Source organism: Notamacropus eugenii, chromosome 4 (genome assembly GCF_028372415.1).
Source record: "Notamacropus eugenii isolate mMacEug1 chromosome 4, mMacEug1.pri_v2, whole genome shotgun sequence".
Taxonomy (NCBI): Eukaryota; Metazoa; Chordata; class Mammalia; order Diprotodontia; family Macropodidae; genus Notamacropus; species Notamacropus eugenii.
This window is the reverse complement of record NC_092875.1, coordinates 174874999-174902737: the sequence shown is the minus strand read 5'-3', so window position 1 is coordinate 174902737 and position 27739 is coordinate 174874999. Positions and strand designations below refer to the sequence as shown.

The 27739-nt window shown below is 38.3% G+C and overlaps 1 protein-coding gene across 2 annotated transcripts; it reads left to right on the top strand.

The window, feature by feature from the left end:
- The first annotated feature begins 931 nt into the window (after window positions 1-931).
- RPP40 (ribonuclease P/MRP subunit p40) lies at window positions 932-27739 on the top strand. Of its 2 annotated transcripts, XM_072603719.1 has the most exons (8): window positions 935-1281; window positions 7846-7990; window positions 17701-17769; window positions 17893-17988; window positions 19014-19139; window positions 23166-23364; window positions 23515-23649; window positions 24847-27739. In XM_072603719.1, exons 1-8 carry the CDS (start codon window positions 1159-1161, stop codon window positions 25043-25045), a joined length of 1092 nt encoding a protein of 363 aa, XP_072459820.1. In that variant the 5' UTR covers window positions 935-1158; the 3' UTR covers window positions 25046-27739. The 2 variants fall into 2 exon arrangements, with proteins under 2 accessions (XP_072459821.1, XP_072459820.1); XM_072603720.1 differs by lacking the exon at window positions 23515-23649 and having other exon boundaries at window positions 932-1281.

The window sequence follows — 27739 nt, the reverse complement described above, 5'->3', positions numbered from 1 at the left end:
CTTTAAGTCTCAGCTAAAATCCTCTTTTCTCTAGGAACCCTTTTCAACTCCTTAATTCCACTTCTTTCCTTTGTTAATTATTTCCTGTATATAGGAAATACATATATTTGTATATAGGTTGTTGTACATATTTGTCTGCTCCATCACATTGTGAGCTTCTTGAGGGCCAGGACTGCCTTTTTTCTTTGTATCCCGAGTACTTAGCACTGTGCTTAGCACACAGTAGGGGCTACATAAATGTTTATTGACTGAAACGGGAATAAATGGCTCCGAAAGAAGCGAATGATTGGAAAACTCAGGCCTGTGCCCTGACAACGACGAGAGATTAGATGTGGATGGCCTAAGAACTATGAAGTACTGGGGCAGGTAGGTGGCACCCTGGAGAGCCTGCTGAACACAAGTCCTGAGTTCAAATTAGGATTCAGACACTTACCAGCCGAGGAGGGTCAAGTCACTTCACCTGTATCTGCCTCGGTTCCCTCATCTGTAAAATGAGGATAATACCAGCACCTGCCTCCCGGAGTGACTGTGAGCATCGAAGGAGACAGTAACTGTAAAGCGCTTAGCCCGTCGTAAGAACCATAGAAAGGTTATTCATTATTATTAGTTCACTGGTAACACGGTAATGTCAGGAAAAGCACAAAAAAAAGCTCCCTCGTGGTTAGGACCGCCCCCTCCCGTGGTTAACTTATGGGGGGGGGGGGGTCTGGTCTCTCAGGATTCATTGCAATCTACATTGTAGAAAAGAACCTCTGATCATGTGGATTCTTAAACTGACCGGGAATATAAAAGGAAGAGGAAAAGAGGAAGGAGGAAGAGGGGGATGGGAGAAGAGGGAGAAGGAGGGAGAGGAAGGAGGAAGGGAAGGAGGGGAGGCAAGGGACGGAGGAAGGAAGGAAGGAAGGAAGGAAGGAAAGACGGAAAGGGGAAGGGCTGTCTCGAGGAGGCGCACAGTCCTAGCCCCTCCCTTCCTAATTATCCTTTTCCTGGGACTGCCTCCCGAAGGTTTCGTCCAATCACGACACAGAACCGCGGGCCGCGTGTTCCCACCAACCACGTGGGAGAGCAGAGGGAAGCACTGAGCATGCGCAGCGCGGTCACTAGTTCGCAAAAATACGATATTCTCGTGCCCGGGGGTGTTTAACGGGCCCGGTGACCATGTCTACCTTGCGCAGGTTGCAGGAAACGCCACGACACTTGCTAGTGTGCGAGAAGTCCAACTTCGGCCATGGCAAGTCGCGGCACCGGCAGCACGTGGAGACGCACTACCACAACTACAGGGTGAGTCCCGCCCATGGCAACTTCCTCTCCCGCCGGCGTGGTCCGCGCCACCCCGTGGGACGAGCGGGGAGGGGAGGGCGGCGCTGCCCTCAAGCGTACCCGGACCTCGCGCCTGCTCCCCACGCCACGCCTCCTCTCCAGCCACATCCCGGAGGCCCGTGGGAGGGCGCTGGCGGGGGCGGAGGAGGATTGCACCGAGCGCCCTGGGAGTTGTAGTGTTCCGCCTTTTCTGTGGCCGAGGGTCCTGGCGCCTGGGAAAACTACAACTCCCACAATGCCGCCGGCATAGGACTCGCCTTGGGGAATCTCAGTTCTAGCCTTGGAACATCCCTGCGGAGATATCCAAGAGTCCCAATCCGTTAGTTTACGGAAGGGGAAACTGAGGAGTAAATTGAATTCAGTTTTCTAACCCCTGGTACTAGTGCCCAGTGCCATGCTGGAAGAAGTCCTGGAAATTGGTGGGCGCACTCCTGTTATCTCTTCGGTCTCCTAGAGTTTGGGGCCCCCATGGGTGTCACCCCAGGAGTGGGGGGCAGTGAGAGGAATATTGACGAGATGTTGCCGGGGCCCGGTGCTGGCTCCCCAGCCCCCAGTCCCTTACCGGTTTACTCTTCTTAGGCTCTCCCCTCCCCACCACCTTTTTGTTGAAGACTTTCCTTTTTAAGCCAAAAGACTGTGGTTAACCCCTATTTGAGGGTTACATTTCCAAAAAGTGCTAATTGGGTAGTACTCATTGTATACAATTGTAGTGTGTATGTATATACTTTGTATGTATATTACATGTATCAAAATATTGTATCGTACTAGTTGGATACAATTGTATAGTGTGTGTGTGTACACATTGTATGTATATTGTATGTATCAAAACATTGTGCAGTACTAATTGGATACAAATGCATTTGCAATCGTTCGCAGTTGCGAATCAAAGTCAGCCCCGCCTTGGGGAATGGAGGGGGTTGCTTTGTAAGGAATTTTTTTTTTATTTCGTTAAATGTCTCAATTACATGTAAAAAAAGTTATAATCATTTTTAAAAAAATTTTGATATAAATTCTCTGTGTTCTTACGCCTTGAAAAGGCAAGCAATAGGAGATCAGATTACACTTGTGAATAATGGAAGGAATTCTGAAATTACCAAAGCTCTCGCCTTTATGGAGTATATTAATCAACAAATACTTATTGATCTCTTGGTATTTGTTAGGTTCTGTGCTTAGTGCAGAGGGCACCAAGAAAAAAATGAAAATAGCTCTTGCCCTCAAAGAGCTTGAATTCTAACGGGAGAGAGATACAAAGAAGATACACTTGACTCTCTTCCCCTAATTACCATGGTGATAAAAATGTGTTTACTTAATAAAATTTAGCATGTGCTTTGATAGAGTGTACTGATGAGGTGATGGCGGGATCAGGCATTGTGACCTGTCCCTGTTTTGCAGGTATAGAAGTTAATCAAGGTGTGAAATTTATTACATGACTTATCTAAAGGTTCTCTTAAGTTACTGGTACATTTTGGAACTGAAACTGGGTGATTTCCATATCACTGTCCTCTAAAAACTTAATTTCTTCTAGACTGCTTTAATGGGAGTTTGCCATTTAACTGGAAATTTTTGTCAGGTAGGGAGTTCTTACTCCAGTAGTTGATAAACTTGGGTTTATCAAACACTCTGTTTCTATGCTTATTTGCTTCTAGGTCTTGTTTACTTTCTCTGTTTCATTGATGAATTTTTCTATTTTTGATCAGCATCAAGAAGCTTTCATAATGATTGCATTATCATATAGTTTGAGATCCAGTACTTACAGGTCTCATTCCTTCCTGCTTATTTTTTACACTATCAAGATTATTTTAGTTCTTTGAACTTGCATCACCAGTGCTAGCACAGAGCCTGGTACATTGTAGTTGTGCCAGGCGTTTAATAACTATGTTAATAGTTAGCACTGATAAATCCTTGTTGATTTAATTGCTCTTGAGATTCTTGACCTTGTGTTTCTCCAGATACATTTTGTTATTGTTTTGCTTATTTCTGTAAAATGACCTATGGTACTTCTCTGCAAATTATTTCAGTATTATCATTTTGATTATATTGACATCTGTGAACATTTAATATCCTCCAATATTTGTATTTATTTCAGTTAAGAAGTGTTTTTTAAATTCATAATCCTTCTTTCCAAAATCAACCCATTTGCTATGTCAGACTTTACATATTCCAAGGACCCTTCTTTTATCCATTTTACATTTTTTTAAAAATAAATTTCCATTTATTTATACATTTAAACACAGCTTGTTTAAATAGTTAAGTTTGAAATTCCCTCTACATTACATATAGTGCCCACCGGCTCCCTGACAAGAGGCAGGAAGCCTTTGTGACTTTTACCTGATGCTTGTCACCAACTTAATCCAGTAGTTGTGGACTAGAAAGATAAAGCCTCGGATAATGTTAGTTTAAGTATTTTACTTCCGTTTGCATTTTAAAGTGTTTTATTCGTTGCGTTTTTGTTTCTTCCTAAAGAATATCGGAGGATTGTGATGTGAAGAGTCCAAATACAGTAACTCAACTGTCTTCAATGGAGAAAATAAAATACTTTGATAGAACTATTAGAAGGTTGATCTTCCCTCCCCTACCCCCTTTAAAAAATATGCTGTGATGCTTCCAGTTTTATTCTTAAATGCTTTGGGGATGACCTGGATTAATTGAGAGCCTTGCCAAGCCTTTTGTAAACATTTATCCTTCCTTATAGCTTTTCACTATTTCATGAAGGGATGCTGCTTACACCTTTCCACAATGATCTTCTGTAAGATTTTACACAAGAGTTAATATTTTAATTGGATATTGCCCTTGACTACTGTATTTATCTGTTTGCCAAGAACATCAAGTATTTATTGATTTTGGGCCTCTTCATTGTGTTGATTTAAAATGGTTACACTTCTTTAGGAAATGGTGATCACTTCTTGCAATGTCTGTTCTTTTATTCATTCCTTCCCTGCCTTTTAAAAACATATGCAACCTATTTAAATAGCTCATATTGGAGTTGCCTTGATTTTCGTTCTTCTAATGTGGTATTATAAATTTTGCTCTAACAAATCTATGGTTAGACTTAAAAAGCTGACTTTGGAATCAAAACAAAGATGGAAAAGGCATTTGACTAAACCATTTACATGAATTGGTAGCTTCAGATTGGAGACAACAGTTTTATGGTTATTGAAGAATCACTTCTTAAGCCATGTGAAAAGGGAAAGGATATTAAATGCTTGGGGGAAGAAATGGGCCTTATCCAAAAAGGGTGATTGTGAAAATGTAATTGCTGACTCATGTCTCCTTTCCCATTTCTATAAAAATCTTTGAGAGTATATATGTATGTCTCAGGTGGTATGAGAACAGGCAGGATTTTGCAAACAATATTCTATAGAAGACTACATGTTTATAGTTGCACAGATTGAAACGTATAGAGAACAAAATTTTGCCTTAAAGATTTCCTTCCATTGGATGGACTATTTATAGAGTTGGCCTATATATAGTGCATTTGTACACATCTTTTTAAAAAAAATTTTTTTTGAAACATACTTTTTTTTGCTTTATTTTTCTTTTTTATAAATTAATTTATTTGTTTTTAGTATTTTACACTCACTTCTTTATATCTTTGATTTTTTTCCCCTCCCTCCCCCACCTTTCCTCCTTTCTCTGAGATGACTTGCAATCTTATATAGGTTCTGCACATACATTCTTATTAAATACATTTTCAGCTTAGTCATGTTGCCCAGAAGAATTCAAATGAATGGGAGAAGCCATAAAACAAAACATAACACAAGAAAAAATCATATGTTTCATTCTGAGATACAGTTCCATAGTTCTTTCTCTGGATGGGGAATGGCATTTTTGTCCCAAGAGTCCTTTGGGAATGTCTTAAGTTCTTGTATTGCTGTGAAGGGCTAAGTGTACCAGAAAAATTCCTCGCACACTGTGGTTGTTGCCGTGTACACATATCTTGAACATACAAAGTTTGGTAGTTAGCTGGTCCCAGAATTGAATGGGAGGAAATGACCTTATCATTGGACTATTGTGCTTATGTTATCTCCAGTCTTCTCTCTGTAACAAAGGTCCATTGTTTTCATAACAGTATTTTTCTACTAGGTCTGTGACACTGGGCAAGTCATTTTACCTTTGTTTGCCTCAGTTACCTCTACTGTAAAATGGGCACACTAATAGCACCTTCCTCAAGGGGCTGGTGTGAGGATCAAAGGAGAATATTTGTAAAAGCACTTTGATGTGCCTGGAACACAGTAAGTGCAATATGAATGTTCATTCTGTTCCCCTAAGTGATGCTTTTTGGGGCAAAGTCATGAAACACCACAGCCTCTGAGTAATTAAAATTAGTATAAGAATAGCAAACAAGCATATGGTAGGTATAAGTGGGATGCAGCACATTGTCAAAGACAGTTCTCAGTACAATTCAGTTAAGCACATTTATTAAGCTCCTGCTATATGCAGGGTACTGTTGTAGTCACTGGGGATACAACTGGTGTATCTGCTGAGGATTAATTAAGTTGGGTCTTCAGAGTGTCTGGTCTCACATCTGGGAGATTGAAGGTAAGGCCTGACCCTTCAAACACAAATAGAACTTAAGAGAATGGGAGAACATTTTCAGTATCATTTGTCTCGTGGTATATAAATACCTTGAACACTGTCTAAAGCCATCATATGTGGAGAGACAGTGAGGTGCAATGGCAACCACACTGGCATACCCAGAAAGATTGCTACCACAGGTTCTTGGATCTGTTTTACTAAGAAGGTTAGCTGTTTAATGGGTCAACAATCCTTTTTAGTTACATTCAGAAAATAGATAAAATAATAAACCAACAGACATGGCTCTACTGCCTGAATCAAAGGAATATTGCCATATACTTTACATACACCCCTGGATTGAGAGAGCCTTTTTGTATCAGATATAAAGTGGGGTGGGGTCTGAACATACAACAACTTAGAGTCTTGATTAGGGAATCACAAGATCCTTCTCATAAGGGAACCCCCTGAAGTAAAACACCAACCTCCCAGTATATATATAACAAAGACTCAGCTCCTGATTGGCTCAGTCAGTAGGCATGAAGCCTACGTGACTCAGCACAGCTGTGAGCTATCAGGGTTCAAAGGAGGTTGAGCCTTCAGATGCTCACAATTTAGCCTGAGCCTGGGAAACTGAACTCTGAAAAGAAAACAAAAAAATCCCCCTTTGCTTGCTGTTACAGGTGGCTTAGGCGATAGAGCTCTGGGCTTGGAATCTGGAAGAGTTAAAATCCAGTCTCAGACATTTACTTGCTCTGTAATCTTGGGCAAGTAACTTAAACTCAGGTTGCCTCATTTTCCTCAACTGTAAAATGGGGATAATAATAGCTGCTCCCTGTCAAAGTTGTGAGAATCAAATGAGATAATTTTTGTAAAATGCTTAGTATACTGCTTGGCACATGGTAAAGGTATGTAAATGCTAACTAGTGTTTATCATCACCATTACTATTATTATGTAAAGTAGCAACTTGGTCATCTCATTTGTATATTCAAAATTTTCTTTACTTTAGATGTAAAATTTATGATCCTCCTACACCAGCCAGTGATGTCTCCTTTCCCACTACTCTATTGTGCCCTGTAGAATTTTTGACACAAGTGAGATTAGGGGAGCCTACTAGTGGTTTTCTTTGTAGTTTCCTAGTTGAGCATCTTTTCTTTGGTCTTAGAGTGGGGATGGAGACATGAGGCATTTAATGATGTTTTATTTTCTTGACATATCAATGAACTGTTTTACGAGCTACCAGAGAAAACAGTTACTCCCTGCACTAGTGGAGTCCTGGAGTGAGAGCCTGACAATACTTTATTGAGAAAATAGCAAAATATACAAGGTGTCCCAAAAGTCAGTGCAGATTTAAGCTGAGATAGCTTAAAACTATATTTACTAAACGATAAAGCTATGTAAAGTCTTTCTAATTAAAAAGGTTTTTTTCTGCTTAGTACCATTGTTGTCTTGTTTGTTGGAGTACACATCATAAAACAAATCTTTTCTAAAATCTCTGTCCTTGAAATAGAAGTTAGCTTGTTTAAGACCATTCTCCCCTTCCTTCAGCTGCAATCTGACTGCAACCTATCCTTCCAGTCTTATTTGATACTACTTTCCATCACAACTTTCTGTCTGAGCCAGCTGCTCCCCAGAATCAATATTCCATCACTTCCTCCTTCTTTCTGCTTCAGAATCCTGATTTTTCTTCAAGTCTCACATTGCTCGCTACCCTCTTTGTGAAGCCCTTGTGGTCTCCCGACTTACTTTGGTCTCCCCACTTGCTTGTACTCTCTTTTCTCAAATTGCCATTAGCTTACTATTCTTATTACATTTATTTGTACATGTTGAATTCTTGCAGAAAGTAAAGTCCTTGAGGACAGAGACTGTTCTGTTCTCTGAATCCCTAGGGTCGAGCGCAGTGCCTTATATGTAGCAAATGCTTTCAAAATGCTGAATTGTTTTGTCCTCATGAACTTGTCTACTACTTACCATAGAAATAAGTTATTTATTTCTATTACACATTCATATAGGTATCATTTCTGATTCCTGAATGTGGGATACTATCAAAAGAACTGAAAAATCTTGTCATGGAAATTGGACCATACTATTTGGTGAAGAATTTACCTCTTCATGAATTAATTGCACATGAGTTCATCAATAACTTTATAAAAAAAGGTAAGAAAACAGTTGTTTGGTTCTGTTTTGGTTTTTTTGCTGAAGATTAGTACACTCTGGAACTGTTAATAATCAGTACATAGGTCTGTTTTTCTTCATATAATACTTTGTGTTCCATTCATCCGCAGTTTTCCTCTTGTTTTGTTATGATTTAAGTTATCAACAACACAGACATTTCAATATACAAGAAAGAGGTTTGTGTAAGAAAATGAACTTAGGATACCTAGTTTTGCTTTTCTTAAAAGTTTGTGTCCCTATCTGTGCTTTTGTTTTCTTCTGTGCATTTTAAAAATATTATATTGATTTTCCTTTTGGGGGCATTATTATCACTATCCACTAATTCTCTCTACCCCTTTCTGCAAGAAAAGCCCTTTCTTGTAACAAATATGTGTAGTCAAAAAAAAACCCAAACCACTTTTGGACATAATTGGGAATTGCATTTCTTATTTTGAACATCCAGCCCATTACTTCTTTTCTAAGATGTGGTAGGTATACTTCATCATCACTGCTTGGAAATCCCAGTTGGTCATAGCTTTGTTCAGAATTCTGAAGTTTTTCAAAGTTGTTTTCTTATTCATTGCTGTGACCATTGGGCAAGTTTTGCTCATTTTATCTTACATCAGTTCATTCCAGTCCTCTTGGTTTCTTTGAATTTGTCTTATTTATCAGTGAGAGGAGCAATTTAGCCGGACCTCTCCTCCCATGGAAGTTAGGCAAGTTCAAGGTGTATTGGAGTCTAGACAAGATTGTTCAATTTTCAGTGTGAGCATTTATACTTGAGGAATCTCAATCGCCACAAGCAAGTTACACTTAAAATTGTAATTTTTTCTGGGAGAGAGGTCTTTATCAGCACACTCTAGGTAATCTTATCTTAAAAGGTATTGAATCCATCCTCAAGACTTAGTTGACTCAGGGGACTACAAGCTCAGGCTGTTGACCTTACTGCTTCATGACCTCCTCCATGGGGAGGTCTGGGAGATGTCTGGTGCTTGACTGGTGGGAAGCAGCTGGCAGCTCAGACGGGAGCTTTGCTCAGCTGAACTAACTTCATGGTGCCTGTTGCTATGGAATGTCCTCCTGCTATGGCTAAGTAAATCTCCTTTTGATAATTGTTGAATGGCATCCTCCGTAGTGGTCCAGAGGATGGATTGCTGGACTTGGACCAAATCTGGCCTCAGACACTCACTGGCTGTGTGAGTCTGGGCAAGTCACTTAACCTCTGTTTTCTTCAGTTTCCTTACCTAGAAAATGAGAACCGTAATAGCACCTACCTTCCAGGATTGTTTTGAAGATCAAATGAAATAATATTTGTAAAGTGCTTGCAAACCTTAAGTTGCTATGTAAGTGCTAGCTTTAAAAAAAAAGAATCATTATTATCAGTATCTCATTTTGTTTTCATATCGAACCTAAACTGTGAGGGGATAAACCTGAGTCAGGTATACCTTACAGCATCATTATTTCTCATGACATAGTAATGTTCGATTTCTTTCACAAATCATAATTTGTTTAGCTGTTTCCCAGTTTATTGGCACTCCTGCACAGAGTCTTATACATATGGGGCCTTTCCTTCTGTCCTTGACCTCCTTGGGATAGATGCAGTGTCAAAGGGCACGTGTATAATTTATGTCTTCCAGAATAGTTGGGCGAGTTCACAACTTCACCAACAATTTGTTGGAGTTCTTGTCTTTTTCTAGCTCTTCCAACAATTATTATTTTCCTCTTTTGTCAGTCTGATGAATGTGAGCTATAACCTTAGAGACATTTTAATTTACTTTTATTACTAATTATTACTGTGTTTTAACATTTTGTTTATTACTTTTATTACTAAATTATTGCTTTTATTACTAATTATGTGCAGAGGTTCCCAGACTTATTTGGCATATTGCCCCCCTTTTCAAAAAAAATTACTCAGTACCCCCTTGGGGTTAGGTTACCCCTTTTTATTCGGTGCCACCATCAAGTTACTCCCCAGGCTACTCCCGTACTCACTCCTAAGGTTACTACCTCCCTACCCCCCTCCCCTCCCCCTGGGTGGTATCACTCAATTTGGGAAACCCATGATCATCAAGCATTTTTCATGATTGTTAATAGTTTTGAGTTTCTTCGCTTGAGAACTGTGTATTTGTATCTTTCAAGAATTTACCTTTTGGGATATGGGTTTTGTTATATATTGTATCTATTTTTTAGACATCTTGAATATCTGACCTTTTTTTAATCAGAAATACTTTCTGTGAAGATTTTCCCTTCAATTTTTTCCTTCTAATTCTTTAGTTTGCTTGTGTAAAAGATTGTTCAATTTTATGTGTAATTAAAAGTTTTCCATTTATCTTTTGTAATCTTTTCCATCTCTTCTCTAGTTAAGTTAATCTCATTTGCTTCTCTGATTTGTTTAGTTGATGTTGATGTTTAGATTCTGTACTTTTTTGGGATTTATTGTATTACAGTATGAGATATTAGTCAAAACCCTGTTTCTGCTAGAATGCTTTCCACTTTAAACATCAGCAAACATGAACGTTTCCATCAGTCGAGGTGACTAGGAGTGAAGATTGTATATTAAACCGTGAACCTCTTTTGTATGCTGATATTTTAAAAGTGTATGTTAAATTTAACACAGTTGTTCTGCTTGTCTATGTTCCCTTTTAAATTTTCTGATCTTTGTATTTTTTAATGCTTCATTTGCACTTTTCTTTTTTTTTATATTGCTTTCACTACCCACCAACACTCCCCCACCACATAAGAGCCCTCCCTTACAATAAATATATAGTTAAGCAAAACAAATGGACATATCAGGCATGTCCGAAAAAGAAAATGTTTGTGTATGTGTATTCTGAACCTTTAACCTAGAAGTGTCAAACTCAGAGTAGCGCAGTTGAACCAAATGAAAATATTATTGGGAAATATTTAGCAATAAATAAAAATACAGTATAACATAGATAATGTTAATATACGATTTTCTCAGACACTGTATGCCTTATGTACCTGCAGGGATCTGTTTCTATGAGTTTGACACAATTGCTCTAGCCTGTGTGTGGGATGGCTCGGATCCATACTTAATTAATTACTCAAAGGCCTCTCAAAGTGATGACAGAAAGTTGATTTAGTCGATTCTCGAGAAGCGGGGCAATTCCTGTACCAGTTCACCTGGAGTAGGAAAAGCCGAAGACAAAGGAGAAGCAATGATATATATAGACTCTAACGCAAGTCCGTCCCTCCCCACTGACCATTATCCTCATTAGCTGAGAATATGATCTTACGTTCTAGAGGCGAAATCTAGCCAACCCCTTTTGAAATGAAGACATCGAAGAATTATGTAAGTTTCATCCAGTCATTGAGACCCTAATGTACTACACAGTTTTATATCTTTATATGGAATGATTCCACTCTAAAAATATTGTAAGCTTGAGCCTCTCGGTCTTACCTCACCCCTGGGAGAAGAATTATATTCTGAGAAGTCTTCACTAAACCTATCCCACTCACCTGTGACCTCATTGCCAAGAGGTAAGAAACATCTTTTGTTGTCTATTTCCTAAATTTGTGATGAGTCATTTTATAAACCGTTCTCCTGATGCTGCTCATTTCACTCTACATCAGTTCATACAAGTGCTCCCAGGTTTCTCTGAGTTCATCATATTTGTCATTTGTCATGGCATGATAATATTCCATTACATACATGTACCATAATTTGTCCAGCCATTTCCAAATTGATGAGGTCTCACTTTACGTCTAGTTAGTAGTAACAAAAAAAGTGCCACTGTCAATGTTCTCATATGTGTATGTATGTATATGTATATGATGTGTGTGGTACATATGTATATCTCTATGTACATATAGAAAGATATATACATGTGCACACATATATGTAATAACTCATATACACCTGGGTCCTTTTGCTCTTTCTTTGTCCTTCCAGAAGCACAGGCCTAGGAGTGATATCACTGTACCAGCAGCAGTATAATTTAGTCACTTGGGGGCATAGTTATTTCCAAATTGCTTTCCCAAACGCCTACATCAGTTTGCAGCTCCACTGTTGGTCTTTGCTGCCAAGAGGCCAAGGAAAAAGGAACAAGACCCTTATGTACAAACATTTTTATATCATCTTTTTGTTATAGGACTAGAAATTCAGGAGGTACCTATCAACTCTGGAGAATGGTTGAATAAATTATGGTTTATGAATGTAATAGAATATTATTGTACTATAAGAGAGAGTTGCAGAGAAACGTGGAAACACTTTGTTTGAACTGATGAGGAGCGAAGTGAACAGAGCCCAGAACAATTTATTCAACAACAACATTGTCAAGAAAAACAACTAAGAAGGATTTAAGAACTCTCATCAGATTCATTGACCAGCCATCCTTTCAGAGAACTGATGATGAAACTTGCTTCCTACCTCCTGTCAGGGAAGCATTAGGCTCAAGATGCAGAAAAAAGCATACGGTTTTGTACACAGCCAGTGTGGAAATACACTTTGACAATGCTTATTATGGGGGCTTTTTTCTTTCTTTTATGAATAGTTTCTATATGGCAGTAAGAATTGTGGCAGAGATAGAGTAGCCACAAAAGATGAGTCATTGAAGCTTTTTTTTAATGCAAAGAGGAGAACAGAAGGAAAAGTCATAAGGATGTAGTCAACAGCATTTATTAAGTGTTTACTATGTGCCAGACATTGAAGAAAGTCTTTGCCCTCTAGGAATTTACATTTAATTTGGGGGAGACAACATGTAAATAATTAGATATGTGCAAGATATAGACAGAGTAAATGGAAAATAACCTTAGAAGGGGAGGCTCTGGCAGTTGAGGGAACCAGGAAAGGCCTCCTGTAGAAGGGGATGTTTGAGCTCAGAGGTTGGGCCTCCTAAGAGGTAGAAGGGAGGAGCAGAACTTTCCAGGCATAAGGGACAAGTACACAGTCACAGAGATAGGAGGTGAAAGTTGTGTTTGAGGGACAGCAGGTAGGCCAGAATGGCTGGGTCAGAGAGTTCTTGAGGGGAAGTAAATATAAGGACACTTGAAAGGTTGAAGGGGCTGGATTGTGAAGGTTTTTAAGGACAGGGAGTGACCAGGTTGTGAAGAGCTTTCAATGCCAAACAAAGTATTTTATGTGTTATGTATATATACATATATATGTATGTATATGTATATATGTTGTGTGTGTACCTATAAATAGAAACATATTTGATCCTGAAGTTTAATAGGGAACCAGTGGAGTTTTTTGAATTAGGGAGGTGGCATGGTTGGACCTATACTTTCAGAAAAATCACTTTGGCAGGCTCTCAGGTGTTTGGCTGAGATGGCTTCTTGGCCTTTGGGGATTCTTTTTAGATACTGCTTTAAATTTTGCAAAGAAATGGTGATTGGGTAGATCAGCATTCTTTTGTCTATTTCCCTTTCTTTGGAGTTGACAGTTTTAATAGATTGGGTTGGAACTGCCGCAATTGCACCAGTATTTTCTCATTTTTATCCTTCATTCTGATTTTGGTTTTAATGTTTTACGATGTTCAATACTTGCAACATCTAGCGCTTTTTGACTGTATTCGTGGAGAAAATATTCATAATATGGCTTAATCAGAAGCTTCTTGCCTCGCAACTATTTGGCTTCTCTTTTTCTTAGTCACAAGCCATGCTTTTCAGCACATTGCACCATCTTCTTAAGGGCTCACTGTAATGTTGAAGTCACTAGTGATTTAAGTTTTTAAGATGGAAAGTGATTTAAGTTTTTAAGATCTTGTCTTTACTTCTTCATCGTCTGGAATGAATATTGATGTCTGAGCTGTAATTTTTTTATAGTAATCTGTTTGCCATTGCTTTTAAAAAAAGGGTTTACTGATGAGTTTTTCATTTACTTACAAATATACCTTTCTTCTGGAGCAAGCCTTCCCAAGGAACAAAGATTCTTAAAAATCAGCAAATCAAAACAGCATACTGATCGGGCTTGACACCAAAACAACATTCTACAGTCATAGTCTTCCCACCCCTTCAACCAAAAAAGAGTAGTGCATTTTCTCATCTCTTCTCCAGGGCCAAACTTTCCCCTCTGTTTCTTATTGTCTTTGGTTATATAGTGAAATCAGCTCTTCCAAGTCCTTTATTTTCCTTTGAGGAGAAGCCATTTGGCTGCAACTTGATTACAACTTCTGGTTTCATTTATAGTGAGGATGTCAGCATGAAACTGGTTCAGTTCATCTTGTAGACTTTCTCCTAATTGATCTCTGGACAGAAATGATACATTAAAAGTACCAACAATTAAATTAATTTTTGTAGACAGTCTAAGGACTGTTGTTTCTCAGTGTCCTATGCCCCCTATTTTTGCCATCCCATTACTGTCACCATAGAACTATAAGGGGTCCACATAGTACATGCTGAGTGACTTTTGTGTGCTGAGCTGTTTCGTGGGTTGCCATTTCCAGAAAATTCATTACTTGGTGGTCTCCCTTCTAGTGTTGAGTGTTTCCATGCTTTACTAGCCTGTTCCCTAGAAAACATACACAATCTTCATTTATAAAGATGAATGAAGATAAATGATATTGCTATCTTTGTTTTCAAATACACAGCTACTCTGCAGCTGCCAAGATCAGTGCACAATCAATAGTCCCTACTTTGTCTTTTCTGAAGGCTGTACTGTAGCTAGCTTATGTCTGCAGCTATTTGCAGAACGTGGTATCTTTGTGGCTCTTCTCCTCCTAACACTTAGACTTTGTGGTGTAGCCTCTGCTCAAAGAAAAACTTGACAAATTTTTCTGGACCCAAGGACCAGCCTAGACCTCTAGGAGCCAGCTTCCAGGAAAAGATCAACAAAAGGCTGGTAGCATTTGGGGAAGAGAAGCGGCACGTTGCCATGCACAATCTGATCTTACCTCAGGTCCAAGTCCAAATTAGAGTCAGTAGAAGTCTTGAAGTCTTTCCTCAGGAAGAATTCTTTTAAAAGCTTGAACTATATATTGGGGATGGAAGGGAGGGTCAGCACTCCACCTTGGGAAAAAATTGATCTTTTCTTCACTCAGTCTCTTTTTCCATTTAAATGTGCTCAGAATGATGCTCAAGATTCAACTGTTGAAGATGCAGTCCTACCTTAGAAGCCTGAAGATTCCCCAAGCGAATCCCTCCTTTCTGTTCAGACTGAATGTTGTTCTGTGAACTTCTTTTTACCTTACTGCATTAGTAAGAGGTGAATGAATGAGCACAAGCAAGAAAAACTCTTATTGATTGGGCTGTTTGCACTAGAAATTCTGGGTGCCCAAAGTGACTCAAGCCTTTAGATTTGTATAGCTGTGGGTTAATGAGTCTGTTTTAATTGTAGCCCAATACCCTCCGGTTATATAACTTGTTTGCAATTTTATTTTCATAGAGGACATGATTTAATTTATTTCAGTAGCAAGCTAGTAGAAGCAGTGGTTTGGAGGGGGAAAAAATAGCACAATGCCATAGGGACTTTGGTCTCATCTTTATGTTCAAACCCCAGAAAGAGAGATGTAGAAAGAAATCCCTTGTAGAGAGTAAGAATAATTAAGTAAATCACATTGGCCTTGTTCTAAAATGAATTTGACTGATTCTTGCTATTTAGCATTCATACAATTTGTACCTGATATAGATGAAACCGATTGAAAAGCTGGATTAATGAAATATAATACTAGGATGCAATAAGCTTGACAAGTATTGGCAGGGTGGGTGGGTGCCAGAAGGAGAAGCACTTTGGAAAAACCAATCAGCAGTCTGGTGGGATATGCCATGCTCCACACACCCACTTTTCCTCATCTCTGCCTGGAAGGGAAGGAAGTATATTTTCTTGGTCATTTTAATTGTGTAAATTACGCAGCATCCAGTCTTGATTTTTTTTTTTTGTTCTTTTCATTTAACACATTGCTATTTTCCCTGTGTGTATTGTTTTAGCCATTTTGTTTGTTTCATTCACTCTGCTTCAGTTCATGTCAGTCTTCCCTTGCTTCTCTAAAATCTCCAGATTCATGGTTTCTTTTGGTTCAGCAATAGCGCACTACATTGATGTATCACAACTTGTTTAGCCATTTTCTGATTGATGACCCATCTGTTTTGTTTCCAATTCTTTGCTGCTATGAATATTTCAGGAAATATATTTCTGGCTTTGACCTTAGAATATATTCCCGTCTCTGGATGGGTGAAGGGGTATGGGATATTTTAGTTTTATTTTTAGCTATAATTCCAAATTAGTCCATTGGATTGTATTAGCTCCTACATACAACAGGACTGAAAAGAAAAATGGAAAAGAGTTTGGTAAACTCTTTGAATTACATTAGGCCCATTTTTAAAAACTTTTTTAAAAAAATTCAAGTCTGAGTATAAATACAGTACAACCATTTTAGTGCTAACGTTTCCTAACAAGAATAAGCCTGGTATTTTAGGTGTTTAGGAGAGAAACACCACCTACTGTGTCTGGAGGATGTGATTTAATTCAGATTATTTAAGTGAAAAGCTAGTGAAAGAAATGACTGGGTAGAAAGAAACTGCACATTGCTATAGGGACTTTACTCATATCCTTATGTCCAGGTTATGCTGTAGCAGTGCCCAGCACTGATCAACTGACTGGTCAGTGTATATATTTTACAAGTTGAGTGAATACATAACACAATGAGTAATCAAATTACACTGGCTTTCTAAAAAACCTTTCGATTAGCAAAATTGTTGGATTCCAAGTGCCATAGATGAGGGCTGGTCATATGAAGAAAAAAGGAGTGCTTGTTGGTTTTTTAATTGATCTCCCTTAGTGTCTCTTTTCAGTTGAATGGATCATTCTAAGTACTGCCAGGATCATCCTTCCTTAGAGAGCTAGGGATTGGAACACTATAATTTTGATTTCAAAGGAAAATCTTTCTTCTCTCAACAAATAAGTTCTAAATTAGAACCAATTGCCAGCCACATTTAGCAGGCAAATAACGCTTTAGATCCCTGAATGGTTTTTTTTTCATTTATGTAAGTCAAAAATGTCTACCTAGACTCTTAGAAGTGTGCCAGATTTTAGTCTATGGAGATCTTTTTCTGCTTCCTGGGAAACTTTCCTTTGAATAAAAGGATCATTGTCCATCTTCATCCCAGTAATGCTGCTCCGCTATGGAAGTATCAACCATCAAAGCCATTGCTGAAAATGTTGCCGACATAGATAGCATGCTTATCACTCCATCTCATCAATCTTCTGGAATTGTGGTTGATCGGAGATGGAGAGGTGATGGTTGCAGTGTGCAGAATGAGATGTATATTATTTGACATGGCCAACATGGAACTTTGTTTTGCTTAACTGTGGACATTTGTTACAAGCAGTTTGCTTTTCATTCTTTCCAACCCCTCCCACAAGGGTTTAGGAAATGGGAGGGAGAGACAATAAATCCTTTTTAATTGGAAAAAAAAATTAGATTAAAACAACAACATACCACCTAGATCAGTTTTGGCAAAAGAAGATAACTCTCCTTTGTCCTTAAGTCCTTACTTAATTCCTCAGGATCAAGCTTGAACTTGTTGGAATAGAGTGAGACTTTTCTCATATTCTTACTTTCTGTTGGCACAGTCACTACTGTGCATGGGCAGGTGGGTAATTTGGATAATGGTCAGTTGACTAGGATTCCCTACCATCCCCCATGACTGCAGATTTCATCTGTATTTGATCTGTACAAACTAATTATTACCAGTATGATGTTTGTTTTCACTTTCCATTTAATCCCTTCTTTGGACTTATTTTTCTGTTACAGGTTCCTGTTATGCCCTAACATACAATACAAATATTGATCAAGACAATACTGTTGCCCTGTTACCCAACGGTAATATTCTTTTTATTCCTAATAACACCAGACAATTGAATATGGCTCACTTTCTTTTAGTTTAAAGAAAACCTACTTATGTTTATATTATGTTTCTCATGGAAATCATGATTTGATGTATAGGAAAACTAATTTTGTCCCTGGACAAGGACACTTATGAAGAAATTGGACTTCAAGGTCACCCATCTCAGTACTCTGGCAGAAAAGTCATGAGATACAGTAAGTATTTATACAAAATTCATTGGGTTTTTTTCCCCATATGCAGAGGTTGGGAGAGGAATTCATATGGGATATTGAATATATTTTTAGATATGGTTGATGTATTAGTTTTGCCGAAGTGCCTTTTTTCCTATCCTTTTTTTATATCTTTGATAGAAGGGATGACTTGATGAGTAGGGAGAGAGGGGAGGGATATATTTGGAAATGGATAGAATGTAAAAAGAAAATACATCAACCAATAAGTAAAGATTCCATTATTTTTTAACAAGTCAGAAGTGATCTTAGATAGGCTTAAATAAAAATCCTTGTGTCAGTCTTCTTTTGTTTCAAGAGGATGAGGATTTATTTGGAGTGTTTTTGCCTCCAAAATTCCCAACTTCAAGTGGACATAGTTGGCCTGTAGGTTTTAAATTCAACAACAAAAGTAATGAATGGTGACATCCTAAATCTTATCAGTTAAGATATTTGTAAAGCACTTTGAAAATCTTAAAACTGTATAAATGTTGGCTATTATTTTGTTGTTGTTATCATCATTATGAGGGTTTCTTAACTTTTGTTTACTGAGATGCTGTTTTAGAATTCCCCAGAGGGAGTGAAGTTGCAGACAGGGCAGTTGGATGAGAGGGTTGCTGACCAGGCTGCTCACCGCACTAAGAATCTTTCTGAGTTGTGTGAGAGTTGGGCATAGAGATAGTAAGAGCCTTGGAGATGAGTTGGAAAAAAGGCTTTGAGGTACACCAGTAAAACATGATTAATCTGTTGGGAACTGTTGTCTTAAATTGCTGCCTAGGCAGAGAATGAAGGAAACAATGTGTTTCTGTTTTCAGTGTTAAAAATGTAGTTCCTCAAGAAATTTAGCTTTTATAGATAAAAGGAACACAAAAATAGTTTTGCTAAGTTTCAGGACGCTCTACTGACGAGTAGGTAAAATGATAAAGCTTTTTTTGTAACTTTTTTATCATAAAATTTTTTGCGTGAGATAAATAATATACTGTGTTCTATTTTTTCTTTTTTAACTTTTCAAGTTGTTACCCTTGATTTGATGGATTCATCCTTCAGTCCTGAGTCCAAGAAGTACAAAAGAGCATCTTGGGCCTTGAATGAAAAGAAACCACTGAAATTCAATTTCCTTCTGGCTTGGCATCATGAAGGTATTGGGAATTCATTGTGTGGTGATATTGTGAAGTTGAAATTCAGCTGATAAATTGAAGGGAGTCAGCTGAACATTGAATAGTGATTCAGTTCTGTGGAGGTGGGGGGAGGAAGGGGATCACAAAATTAGTCAGGACACATTGGATTTACCAGAGCTCTGCATCCATGGTCAGGAGCAGAAATGCTCCCATGGCGCAGGTACTATTGCTTCTTATATGTTAAGTAATTCAGTATGACTTTGTGTGGGCTAGTCATTTGAAAACTCGTGACTGATATGTTTCTTGAACTGTGGTCAGAGTCATATTGTCGAAGACTCAAGTAATTCTTTTAGTCCTTAGGTAGAAAGCAGTGGTTCTCACTCTGTTTCTGCCTTGCATGTCTATATGATGTAAGATATTCCAATCCACAACCAGTCTTTGCTCTTGGAATACTCTTTAGGTTCCTGTTCTTTGAATCATGGAGTAAGATCATTACAAGAAATTTCCCTTTCCTCATCCTGGTTACAAAATGGCATTGCCTGACCTCTAGAAAAAGAGAAGGGGTGGCATCAACCTGACGGGTGGACCAAGCTTTTCTGATAGGTTCCTGCTTTGCATTTCCTAACATTCTTTTTGTTATGTTGTCATTGGACTGTTCAAACCACCTGTACTTAACAACCCTCCTTACTGCTTACCTTCCTATTCATTATATGCCACATGCTATACAAAGTGCTTTTTCCCCTCCAGAAATGAATCGCGTTGGTGTGTCTCAGCTAGGAAAGTTTTCTAATTAAATGTATCTCTACTACATTATCAATAATAGCCCCAACCTTTCCCACTGTCTTCCCAGTACCATTCTAAGGAATTTCTAATGAGAGGAATTTCAGATAGTTATGTGGGGAGATATTTTTGTAACTGTGAACTTTCCATAAGTTTCGCTGAACAGATTACCTCCCTAAATGTAAATCTGTCACCTAAAAATGAGGGAGGACCTGAAAGGAACTCTCTTCATCCTGAGCCCTCTCCCTGTAGCTCCTCCAAAAGATTCCTGAGACTGTTACACTGGCAGGTGAGATAGGGGACCTTCCTACCTCCCCAGCCAGGAATACCTAAGGTCCACAAATCTGGAACAGTGGGGGGAACCTTGGCAGGGACTTCTTCGATGACATCCCTGATAAATAGTTATCCAATTACTCTGCAAAGGTGTTGCTGATGAAGAACTAGCTCACCGCCCTCCAAGATGTGTCATTCCATGACTGTCTTGTTCATCTTAGGACTTTTGTCTTCTTGTTCTGAACCAGAATCGTGTTTATAATTTCCACATAGTGCTAACTGGAGTCTCTTTCTAGGCCAAGAAGGGTTGTCCTTGAGGCGTAGTTGACTGTTGAAGTCATTTGGTCCAGAGACGATAAAGACCTCTGGATGTAGAAACACAGGACTTGGGTTTGAATCTTGATTCCTGTGCTTTCTACCTCGGGCCTCAGTTTCATCGTGTGAACACTGAGGTCTTGAGGCCAGGTCTTCTCCAAAGACTCCTTCTCGTATTGTTCTGCACTTCGTAGCTTCTCATCTGAGAAAACACTCTTACATATTAGTATCCATACATTGATTTGATGGGATGTCGTTTGAAATGTTGAAAAGAGGGTGCTAATGGAAAGTGCAGGTGGTCAGAAAATCCTCAGGTAAGGACCATGGAAGTCCTAGGGCACAGAACAGTGGGGCACTAATCAGTGTAGCTACAGGGCCCAAATATGGACAATCCAGGCCCAGGGGTTCTGTGGTCTGTAATTCTCTATCTTGAGATATCAAATAGACCCTAAAGTTCCAGTGATCTAAACCTCAGAGACTGGGGAATGGGGAGGAGATGCTGATTCCACCAGAAGGTGGAAGTGGTCAGCTTAGGAACCCAGGAGAGACCAAGCAGGGTCCACGGAGGGGAAAGGGGGATAGAAGAGGAAGGCTGGAGCCTGGCCCTGGCACAAAGCCTTAATTCAAGAAATACAGCTAGATAGATGAGTAAATTAAGTAAAGCACTGACCAGTATCAAAAATTATTTCATGTTTAGTGATCTCCTAAAATAAGGGCCATTCTCTGGCTGCTTCTTAAACAGGCCTATTCAGTGAATGGGCATTGCCTCACCCTAAGTGAGTACCTGCAAAGACTTTGACTGAAAGGACCCAAGGTCTCCCATTGCATCCTGGGTCATCTCCAGTCATCCTGATGAATAGCTGGTCACTGGACTCAGATGGCTCTGGAGGAGAAGTGAGGCTGGTGACCTGCACAGCCCTCCCTCACTCAAAACAAAGTCAAGTGCAAGTGATGCCATCATTTCTCTGATGGCATGGCCTTCTTCAGCAATGAAGGATGAACACAAAAATAGGAGCAGATAAGTTTGTAACAATAGCAAGCAAAGACTCAAGGAAAAAAATCTATGTTCCCCAAGGAATACATGAATGCCTAAAATAAACAAAACAAGCCAAAAAAATGAAATAAAAGCTCTGAAGGAAAGAACTGAAAGAGGAAAAGCTGCTTAGAATGGAAACTTAGCAAACCTTACCCTAGTAATGGACTCCCTGAAAACTGAAACAGACCAGTGTAATAACCAGTTAGCCATGTTCCCAGAGGTCCTGATAGGTTATGGGCTGAAGGTATAGAAAAAGACGTTTATACATATTTGCTTAGGGCCACCATGTGGATTCATTTTGCTTGATTGTGCTTAGTTGTTAAAAGGATTTTTTTTTCTCACTTTTTAGTTGAAAGGGAGGAGAGAATTAGCTAAAAAATCTGGGGTAGAGGAGGCATTTTTAAAAGCACAGGAGAGAACAGAGGAGAAGTAGACTTTTTTTTTTTCTTGTAAAAAGCAGGTGATATAAAATGATGTTTTCTAGTTTCATATATAACCCTTTTATATTCTGTGATAGGAATGCTCTTCTTTGTGTGTAAGCTCAGAATAAAAATATAAAAATTTTTAAAACTTAAAATTCTCATACATTCTACCATGCTGCCTCTTGGAGACCTTGCATATAGTACTTAATAAATATTTGTTGAATTATGATCTTCTTGGTCTTTGATTTTCAAGGCCATTTGTTTGAGTAAGGACTTCAGTTTTTATTAGAACCAGTGCCCAAACCTGGTTTCCTATTTTAAAATGTAAGACTTATGGAATGAAACACTTGAATGTGACCTCTCTTCTAATCAAGCTCTTAGAGAGTATGTTCCCAAACAGAAGGCTCTCATGTGCTAAATATACTTATCCAGTCCCCTCAGATTCCTAGTTTGGTTGGGGACCTACAGGGAATGGCATGTTTTTTGCATGTTTCCAAACATGACTTTGGAACTATGGGGTAAAGACAAGACGATAGGAACAACTCCCATCCCTAGCTTGGCATGCATTCTCCCAACTCATCAAAAGGGCTAGTCCAGTGTGAAAGTGATACTGATTGATCTGCGGTTCAGGACCGTTCATCTTATTCTGCAGAACAGCCCTTTCACTTTACCCATCCATTCGGGCTCTTATTTTTAGGTGCTTGGGGGTGGAGAGGTAAGCTGTTATTTCCATAACTAAATTATGTATAGCTCAATGACTATCCGGTGTTACTGATTTTAAGTCCAGCTTACATGGGGAAAAAAGCCTCATCATTTGTGTTACTTCTCTCTGTTTTCTTTGCAGATAACCTTGAAACCTATCTCTTTCTATGAAGTGTTCTGTATGTGAATTATGAATTTTATTTAACTCAGTAGAAATTGCTACATTAAACACATAATTGGCTTATTCAGCTTGGTATATAACATAAACCAGATTTAAAACTGTGCTTCATTTCCAGGTAAAATGGGAAGGAAGAACAGTTTTCTGGAGCCTAGCATAGAGCTGCTGAGCAGGATCATAATGGTTTTGAATACAGTCCTCATAATGTCTTTCAGCCTTCCCCTTCAAACCTTCTCTGCAGCATTCAAAGGCACCAAGAGGACTCTTTCAAAGGGTTGTTTTTGTACCAAGTGATTTTTAAATTCACATTTTTCTAAACAATGGTATGTGCTGTGTTTAAGGTGCAGAAGAGTCAGCAATGATGTCATACTTTTCCAAATACCAAATTCAGGAGCATCAGCCAAAAATAGCTTTGAGCACAGTACAAGATCTTCAGTGTCCATTATTACAGAGTGGAGAACTTGAAGGAAAGCCGGAAGAATCGTGCAGTGCACCAGAACTCTTTGACTGGCTTGGTGCTGTCTTCAGTAATGTAAAATTGTAGGTATTAAGGATGGCTATGATCTTATATGGGACCAGCTCTTAAAAAAACAAAAATGAAACAAAACTACTCTTATTCCACCAAATGATTGTGTATCAGATGCCAGTGTATAGTTTCTCTCTCTTTTTTTTTTTTTGGTTTTGTGACAGAAATAATCAGTCATTCAGTTTTGTATCAACCTATTGCTGTCCTCAGCCAAGTACATTGGTGGAAAAAGCTTATTTGTGCACAATCACTGGCTTCATAGTCTCTGAGAAGATAGGCCTGTTACTGGAACAGCTGTGGTGAGAAAAATCTTGATTATCTATCTGTGCGCACGTGTTGTTTTAATGATGTCTTCTGGACCTTAAACCTTATTGCTTAGAATTGGGGAGTTCCCTCGCAAATGCCTTTCTTTCTTGGTCTCTTGGGATAGTAATATTGTCATCTTAAGTGGTATTCTAGAATGATTATTAGGAATCATTGTGATGAAATAGTTTATTTCTTTTTGGAAAAGAAAGCATAAAAATGTTGAAAGTAAAGGATTAGTTTTTTTAAATTAGATTTCTTTTCATGACTCATCCATTTGCTGCTGTCTATTTACCTTAATCTGGTAACTCTATATTTCAATATATTTACTCTGCCATAGTGTAGAGTTCTTTAGTTCTTTGTTAAAATAATTATTCATTTGACATTAATAAAGATGAAAATTCATTGCATGCCTGTTAGGGTTAGGGTACCCATAGGTACCCTGTGAAACGTACTCGTCCTTTCAGACAGTATTAGTAGACTCAGATCACTTGTTATTAATGTTATCCATTCAATCAACACTTATTCACCACTTTCTCTGCTATATGTTGTGCTAGGCACTGGGGTTACTAGGCTACATAAAGCACAGTCTCTGCTATCTGCAGTTCACAACAAAGAAGAGACTTGCTAATAACTCTAGTGAGCCTACTTCAGCTTAGTTTTTATTTATCAAGACAGATTCCCATAATCTTTTTTTTTTTTTTTACTTTAAACATTTGTGGTATTTGTCTTTGCTTTTTCACTCCAGTATAATTTTTGTTCTCTCACTCATGCTAGCAGAATACTTTAATTCCCCATAATAGAATTGTGGAAACACTTAGAGGAGCGATGCCTTCTCGTTGTTCCAATTAAAGAAGTCTATGTAAACATAGCAACAGTGGAATCTGAATGCCCAGGGAGGGAAATGATTACCATGCACTTTACAGATGGCTCGCTGGTAAATGAGTTTCTGGCCGAGTCGGGTAACAATTGGAGTGTGTTTTATGTGTATTATATCCATTTACATTTGTTATATTTACAGAAGGCAGCAGGAGTTTAATGAGCATCTTTTTAGTGCTATAATCTAAAGTTAACATTTTGACTTCTTCCATTAAAACATCTCCAAACTCACTGGGCAAACAGGATTTTTCAGATGTTCTTATTCCTCCTCTATCCCAATTTAACTAAAGCTTTTTTTCTCCTCTCTCTTTTAGTCATTATTTTGATGACCCAAAGTTAACTCCTTGGGTCACCTTGTCTGTCCAGGGCTTTGCGGACAGCCCTGTGTCTTGGAGAGAAAACGAACATGGATTTCGGAAAGGGGGAGAACACTTGTACAACTTTGTTATCTTCAGCAATCAGGACTACTGGCTTCAGATGGCTGTGGGAGCCAATGATGACTGTCCACCATGAGAATGAATGAAGCTACCTGTGATATTTTTCTGGTAGACTTTGGAAAGTGTCATTACAAAGAAGTTGCATATTTAAGATGTTTATATGATATATATATATATATACTTAATACCAAGACTAATGTTCTGTTTTGGGGTGTTGTTTGCTGTGGTGACCAGAATTTTTTTTCACAACCGTTTTCTGCTCATTTCAAAGAGTTTGGGGATAACCTAATGGGGTGATTAACAGTCACTTTGCATTTTTTAAAAAACAAATGCCAGTTCTACTTCTCTGCAGCTGCAAGGAAGGCCAGGCTAAAAGTGGGAGCTGGTAGACCAAGGGCTGCATAGAACAATGAACCATCAAAGTCCTGCAGTTTGGAGAGGACCAGCTCTGTGGTTTGTGTGAACCGAGAAGCTGAAAGGACTGACCTAATACTGAGCCCTCAAGTCTCAGGCAATTAAGAGAAAGCAAAAACATGCAGATTCTGAGGGAGTGGACCAGGAACAGCATCCAAGGATTTGTATTTTAACTGGAGGGAGCAGATAAGAAACACCAATAAGAAGATCTACTTTAGACACACAGTTGTGATTGATCAAAGTGAATTCTCTTTTGAATCGGTTCAAAATGGTCCATTGGATATGGATTGGCAGATAGTCGCTAAAGCTAAAAATGAGGTTTTTTTCTGCAGCTTTCCAAAGTAGTCAGTACTGATTACAACAGAAAGACTAGATTCATCCAGCACAGTACTTCTTAACTCAGGGTCCATGAATTTATTTTTTAAAAATATTTTGATAACAGTATTTTGGTATAACTGGTTTTCTTTATAAACTTATACATTTAAAAAAATTTAATTAATTTGTTTTCAGTTTTCAAAACTCACTTCTATAAGTCTTAAATTTTCTCCCCCTCCCTGTCTTCTCCTTACCTGAGAAGGCATACAATCTTATATGGGTTCTTATTAAACACATTTTCACATTAGTCAAGTTACATCGAAAAATTAAAATGAATGGGAGAAACCACAAGAAAAAAAGAAAACAAAACATAACACAAGAAAAAGAGTCTGCTTCCTTCTACATTCCAGTTCCATAGTTCTTTCTTGGGATATGGAGAACATTTTGCCTCATCCCTTTGGGGATGTTTTAGGTCCTTGCATTGCTTTGAAGGGCTTAGTCTATCAGAAACAGTCCTCACACACTGTGGCTGTTACTGTGTATAATTCTCCTTGTTCTCCTCCTTTCATTCAGCATCAGTTCATATAAGTCTTTCCAGGTTTTTCTGAAGTCTGACTGTTCATCATTTCTTATAGCCCAATAGTATTCCATTACATTCATATACCACAACTTATTCAGCCATTCCCCAATTGATGGTCATTCCCTTGATTTCCAGTTCTTGGCCACCACAAAAAGAGCTGCTATAAATGTTTTTGTACATGTGGGACCTTTTCCCATTTTTATGATCTCTTTGGGATACAGCCCTAGAAATGATACTGCTGGGTCAAAAGTACACATTTTTGTAGCCCTTTGGGCATATAAACTTATACATTTTAATAGTATTTTATTTTTTTCCAGTTACGTCAAGACAGTTTTTAACATTCATTTTCACAAGATTTTGAGTTCCAGTTTTTTCTCCCTTCTTCCCCTTCCCTCTTCCTAAAATGGTAGGCAATTTGATATAGGTTATACATGTACTGTCATGTAAAATATATTTTCATATTAGTTACAGTTTTGAAAGAAGAAACAGATCAAAAGGAAAAAGAACCATGAAAAAGAATAAAATAAGTGAAAAAAGTATGCCTCAATTTGTATTCAGCATCCATTAGTTCTTTATCTGAATGTGGATAGCATTTTCCTTCCCGAGTCCTTTGTACATTGTGTTGCTAAGAAGAGCTGAGTCATTCATAGTTGATTATTGCATAGTGTTGCTGATACTGTGTATAATGTTTTCCTGGTTCTCCTCATTTCACTTTGCATCAATTCTTACAGGTCTTTCCAGATTTTTCTGAAATCTACCTGTTCATTCTTAATGTATAATGGTATTCCATTACGTTCATATACTGCAGCTTGTTCAGCCATTTCCCAATTAATGGGCATCCCCTCAATTTTCAGTATTTTGCCACCACAAAAAGGGCTGCTATAAATATTTTGCACATGTAGGTCCTTTTCCCTTTTTTATGATCTCTTTGGGATACAGACTTAGTAGTGGTACTGCTGAATCAAAGGATATGCATAGTTTGGTTGTCCTTTGGACTTTTTTCCAAATCACTCCCCAGATTGCTTGGATCAGTTCACAACTTCCCCCAACAGTGCATTAGTGTCCCAATTTTTCCACGTTCTCTCTAACATTTATCATTTTCCTTTTTTGTCATATTAGTGTGATAGTTGTGTGATGGTAATTCAGAGTTGTTTTCATTTGCATTTCTCTAATCAATAGTGATTTAGAACACTTCATATGCTTATTAAAAGCTTTGATTTCTTCATCTGAAAACTGCCTGCTTATATCCTTTGACCGTATATCAATTGGAGAATGACTTGTATTATAAATTTGACTCCATTCTCTATATATTTGAAAAAATGAGGCCTTTATTAGAGATACTTGTTGTAAAGAGTGTTTCTGTTTTCTGCTTTCCTTCTCATTTTGGTTGCATTGGTTTTGTTCATCCAAAAGCTTTTAAATTTAATATAATTAAAATCATTTATTTTACATTTTGTAATA

Excerpts from the sequence above, each read along its gene's own strand:
- RPP40 (XM_072603719.1), top strand. The coding sequence starts at position 1,159 with ATGTCTACCTTGCGCAGGTTGCAGGAAACGCCACGACACTTGCTAGTG. Across the intron at positions 19,140-23,165 it reads TCTGGCTTGGCATCATGAAG|GTGCAGAAGAGTCAGCAATG; the intron begins GTATTGGGAATT and ends GCTGTGTTTAAG. Across the intron at positions 23,365-23,514 it reads GTCTTCAGTAATGTAAAATT|AAATAATCAGTCATTCAGTT; the intron begins GTAGGTATTAAG and ends GTTTTGTGACAG.